This window comes from Cyprinus carpio, chromosome B25 (genome assembly GCF_018340385.1).
Source record: "Cyprinus carpio isolate SPL01 chromosome B25, ASM1834038v1, whole genome shotgun sequence".
NCBI lineage: Eukaryota > Metazoa > Chordata > Actinopteri > Cypriniformes > Cyprinidae > Cyprinus > Cyprinus carpio.
Genome location: NC_056621.1, coordinates 14,339,984 through 14,345,289, shown reverse-complemented (window position 1 = coordinate 14,345,289; position 5,306 = coordinate 14,339,984). Strand labels below are relative to the sequence as shown.

Here is a 5,306-nt window from a genome sequence, read left to right as displayed (position 1 = left end):
CTGGTGACAGATTCTCCAATCATTGTTTCCACTTAAATTCCACCCCTTTCTTACAATCAACTACAAGCTTACAGACCTTCGGAATCTGCCTCCATCTAATCAACCGCTGCGTTGAAACAAGACTCCACCCTACATTTTTCTTTTTCAATAATCTGTTTCCCTCAGATGTGGAAGCTTGTTTCTGCCATGGATAAAAAATGGGAATTAATTGGTAATTTATCTCACTTTTTTCCCCTCACAAACTTGCAAAATGGAGAAGAAAATTCAGAATTGTTTAAACTCACAAACTGAGAGACAAAAGGCAGAACTGTGAGCTAAAATGTTGTAATTACTTTCTTTGTCTTTTATTCCTTGGTGGATAAAAAATTGTGAAATGTTAACACAATTCTAAGAAAAATTATAGAATTGTGAGAAATATACAGAATTAGGCTACTAGAAAAAAGTCAGAATTCTGAGTTTTTATCTCACAATTCTGCTTTTTTTGTCCTCAGAAATGCTAGTTCATTCTAAGTTTATAAAGCAATTCTGAACAAGAAAAAGTCAGCAAGAGTTTTTTTTATTTTTTTATTTTTTTAAGTAAAGTGCGACTTTAAATTGCATGCAGATTTGAAAAAAAGAAAAATAGAGAGTAGCAAATCAACAAGTGATTTAGCAACCGTATTTCACACTTTTCATACAAGAAGGGTCAGTTTTTGGCGGGTCTCAGTTATCTTTAAATTTAAATTTTGTTTTCCTCCACATGGACCAACAGTATATATTTTTTTTACTTTAGCAAAACTTACTGAACTTTTATTTTGTAGATAATTCAAATCAGTAATATTCTAGTTATTTATTAAACCAAGTGTGTACTTTTGGCATTGTCAAATGCTAATTTTAGATCCAGCCAACAAAGCCTTTTATTTTGTACATACAGTAATAGTAAGATGTCAGAATGCTACAAATCACCAGCCTAATAATAAGAGTAATAATAAGGTTCTCGTTGTGACATATTGTGCCAGTTGTATGTGTGACACTGCTCCAGTTCTGACATTTCATCCCATCGAGTTCCTAGCATGGTTTGGATGAGGCGCTACAGGCTGGCGAAAACGTTTCTGTCCTGAGGTGACCCACATGATGTTATTTTCAGTCTAAACATATTTAGCTCTTACCCATGGAGCTCATTCTACTTGGCAGTAGAATTTCTTGCTCATTGGCAGTTTCTTCTATCCGTCCTAATAACTGAGGACCTTTGTCTCACTGCAGTAGATAAAAAGAGTGCTGAATTTACCCACTATTGTTATGCCCTCCTATGATGGTCACCATCCTATTTTTTTACAAATTATTGCACTAAATAGTCAGAGGAAAATACTATGCAAACTATGCAATGGTGCTTATGCAATGTCATTTAATCCTATCATAAGCTTTGAGTCTTGAGTAACTCCGCATTCTCCACATTAATATTTGTCTCATTGAAAACAAACAGAAATTAATATTTTATTAGAACATCACATAAGGAAATGGTCTAAGCAGATTATAAGAATCGAGTCTATGTGGTGTTAATAAATAATTTAAAAAGATATGAAATGCTACTTTACTCTGTCTTAAGTAAAGAACATTTCTCTTAAAGAGCTCAAAGTTTCACTTGACTGTTGAATGAAAGTGTCACCTTGGGTAGTTTTAAGAGCATGACACAAGCAAAATGTCACACGGATCTGACAAGCATCTGAATTCTGCCCTTTCAGTCTTGGCAACAACAATCATGCTCTGAAAGAACTGCCTCTAAATGCATTTCAAGATGCAAGGTGACTTTGTGCCAAATAACATTTCATAAACCTATCTAAACATGCCAAAATGAGATACAGCAATAATACAAACTTGTGATATGAGATGACCACTGAAAACAAAGATATTATAAACAAAACAAAAAAATCTATTTACAACAAGAGATGATGGAAACCACTAACAATTTTCTGGGGCTAAACCCATTTACACCAAGTGTAACATAAGTTTTCATCAAGAAAATGTTCTAGTTCCAATTCTATATGCAACTCATCTAACAATAAGGATTTAAAATTTTTAGTTTATTTAGACTCCTTTTGTGTTAAACCCATATGTCTTTCTTCTGTAAAACACAAAAGTAAATAATTTACTGAATATCAGGGGGGGTGATTTTAATACAATGGAAGCACATTGTGACTCATTTTAGCATTTAATAATGCACCCAAGAGTGTCAGCAAACGTTTCCACAAAGCTAGCCATATAATTTTCAAGAGAAATTTACCATGAGTCACGATTTTCCAAGTAAAGTTTACCACGAGCTTGTATTGAATTCATCCAACCAGATATTCATTCAATTATCCTCTTTTGTGTTCTGCAAAAGAAAGAATGTCATACTGTAAATAATGACAGAATTTTTAACTTGCTTTAATAACAGTACAAAATTCACCTGCTAAAAAGTTGTCACTTTCTTGGAATGGAAAATGAAAAGTAAATCTATTTATGATTTACCAAAAAAAAAAAAAAAAAAAAAAAAAAAAAAGGAGAGATATCACCCAGAAGCATATGTTGTTGCATTTGAATTAAAAACCAATGCAATGCAATGCATTTATTGTAAAATAAAATAAAATTTCAAAGCATTGTGACTTTTTTCCATTCGTTTGAAACTTTTTGTTATGAAGGCCATAGGGATAAATCTTGTGTCGAGAATTCATGTTCACTGTGAATGGCCTAAAAACAATTTATTAGCTAGTAATATTGCTAATAAGGTTCTGTCTATTTAAGACACTGTCACTTCTTTCCTCTCCTTTGGAATCCTGAGTAGAAATGTCCACACAGATCCATTCCTGGGAAAACCTTTCATCTGCTTACAAGGTTTCCACATGTTCCCTGCGATGGCGTACTCCAGAGTCATGGTGCGGTTTAATGTAAACACAGAGTCCCCTCTCACTACAGCAGTGAACAGTGCCCCTTTGCTGTTCCCATAGTGCCCAGGCATTGACGTCCACTGTCCAGTGGTGATGTTGTAGCAGTCCATCAAACAACGCAGGAAGTCATCTTGGGGTCCATTGCGTATGACGTAGAGGTTGTCCCTGTGGGCCACCATGCAGTGTCCGTAGCTCTGATGCTTCAGAAGTGTACTCACCAGAACCCACACATCCTGGTTTGGGATGTATTCGTAGATTTCATTAACCTCCATTGGCTTCCACAGACACACAAAAATTCGGCTCATAGCTTTGGTGCATGCAACCCCAGCGACCGGTCGAGGTAAAGGTGCTGCAAAGCTCCACTCCTTTGTGGAAACATTATATATCTCAACCGAGGACATGGTGGTTCTTCCAGACTCTCCTCCAATGGCGTAGAGGCAACCTTCTATCCCAATTAGGGTGAAGTTGTACCGTGGCTGTCTGGGACCTGGCAGCAAACTCCAGGTGTTGGTGACAACATCATAGCAAAAGCTAGCATCGACAGGTATCTTGTCAACACCGTGCACACCTCCAACAACGTAGAGTTGGTTGTCCAAAACGGTCAAACCAGCCAAAGAGGTGCTGGCTTCCACTGGCAAGGCAGTGAGGACCTTCCATTCTTCATCATCCTCATCAAGGTAACATACTGTCCTCGTGGCGGCAAGAGGAAGCTCATCCACAGAGCATGTGGAGTGTGAACCCACAGCCACAAATGCACTAGGAACCAGAGACTCCACATGTTCAATCAGCTCCTGAGGAAGTTTGTTCAAGGACTCTTGCAGGTCACGATACATATTGCGGATGAACTGTGCCGAACTCTCACGGAGTTCCAATAAGCCATAGATGGCACAGGCTTGGTACATGAGCAGGCAGTTGTCGGAGTTGAGAAGATCCTGAAGATGCCTTGCAAGAGGTTCAGCCTGGAAGAAAGCAGCACATTCAATGGCTTCCAAAATCTCCTCACCATTCAGAATAGGTCTCTCACCACTGGCCACGGCCAGCATGATTATGAACCCTTGAGCTTTAAGGTTCCTCAAGTGAATCTCTTCTTGATGGCACTCTACCATCCCAGATCTGTAAAGTGCCCTGAAGTATTCGCATTCTCTTAGCAGTAGAGACTTGTTTGTTTCAAAGACACTGTCTCCAACTCTTACCTTGACAGTATCCATATCTAGCAGCCTGCTTGATCATTGGTCCTGTGCTGTTTGTTTTTAAATACTCAGTTGTTTAAAACACAAGACATTTAGTTTTAACGGTGAGCAATTGTCTAGAAAATATACATCAAAACTCTAACCTTACCCTGGCATTTACACTGAAATGTCCCTCGCGTGTCAGTTAACAAAACTGTCCTCCCTCCAGCTGGCACATTTATGTGCTGGGGTCCGGTTTTGTGACTAAGATAGCACTGCCTATAGATAGTAGCAGTGTCTCATGACAGACATTACAGAAATGAGCAGTGGCTTGAGTGAGGAATAACATACTTATTCATAACACTTTTAAGGTCAATGATATGAATTACACTACATCTATGATTAATTGTGCTGATTGGTTGTTTGTTCTTGCTGGCGGCAGTGTGATTGTATCCAACAATTCAGTTAACTCCAGCTGCTAGATTCTTAGAGTTTTTATATTGAGGGATTTTAGAGGCGCTTACTAAGACACAGCTTGTGCTATGTATGTGAATGATACATCAAATTGCGTGGCTTACGATTGGATATTTAAAGAGATAGTTCACCCTAAAATAAATTTGATGTTATTTTACTCATCCTCAGGCCATCCAAGATGTAGGTGACTTTTTTCTTCAGTAGAACAGTAAAGAGAACAATTTTCACTGAAAATGTGGTCCTTGGTGATTCTTAAAATGCAAGTCAACAGCTGCCTGTTTTTAAGAATTAAAAAAAGCGTATCAAGGAACACAAAATTCAAAAGTCTTATGAAGTGAAATGATCGGTCTGTGCAAGAAACTGAACATTATTTACAACTGTTATTTGCAACCATCCTTTAAAAAATAAGATGGAAGACAAAAGAGATGTAAATCTCAACATAAATCTCACTGATTTATGCTGAAGGAGTGACACAAATGGTGTGCCATATCAAGGGCATATAATGACCCAAGTGTCCATCCACACATTTTTATCCAAATTTTGGGATAGTGTATAAAAATGCTGGATGTAAACACCAAGGTGCACATAAAATTCCAAAATGCACAAACACTTTTTAAAGTGGACTTAGAAAAGCTGAAAAGAAAACACAGTTTGTTATGGGCTGTATGAGTTTGAAACTGTGTCATCAAGCAAGCTGTTTCAATTTGCAACTGGTTTCTACATAGATAGCTAGCTATTTGAATAAGACCACCTCTGAGCC

The 5,306-nt window shown here is 37.6% G+C and overlaps 1 protein-coding gene across 1 annotated transcript; it reads right to left on the bottom strand.

The window, feature by feature from the left end:
• Positions 1–2,435: 2,435 nt before the first annotated feature.
• Positions 2,436–4,676, bottom strand: LOC109082199 (kelch repeat and BTB domain-containing protein 13-like). The gene has a single exon (XM_019097107.2). It carries the CDS (start codon positions 4,109–4,111, stop codon positions 2,756–2,758), a length of 1,356 nt encoding a protein of 451 aa, XP_018952652.1. The 5' UTR covers positions 4,112–4,676; the 3' UTR covers positions 2,436–2,755.
• Between the last annotated feature and the right edge of the window lie 630 nt (positions 4,677–5,306).

Coding starts and splice junctions, on each gene's coding strand:
- LOC109082199 (XM_019097107.2), bottom strand. CDS start 4,111: ATGGATACTGTCAAGGTAAGAGTTGGAGACAGTGTCTTTGAAACAAAC.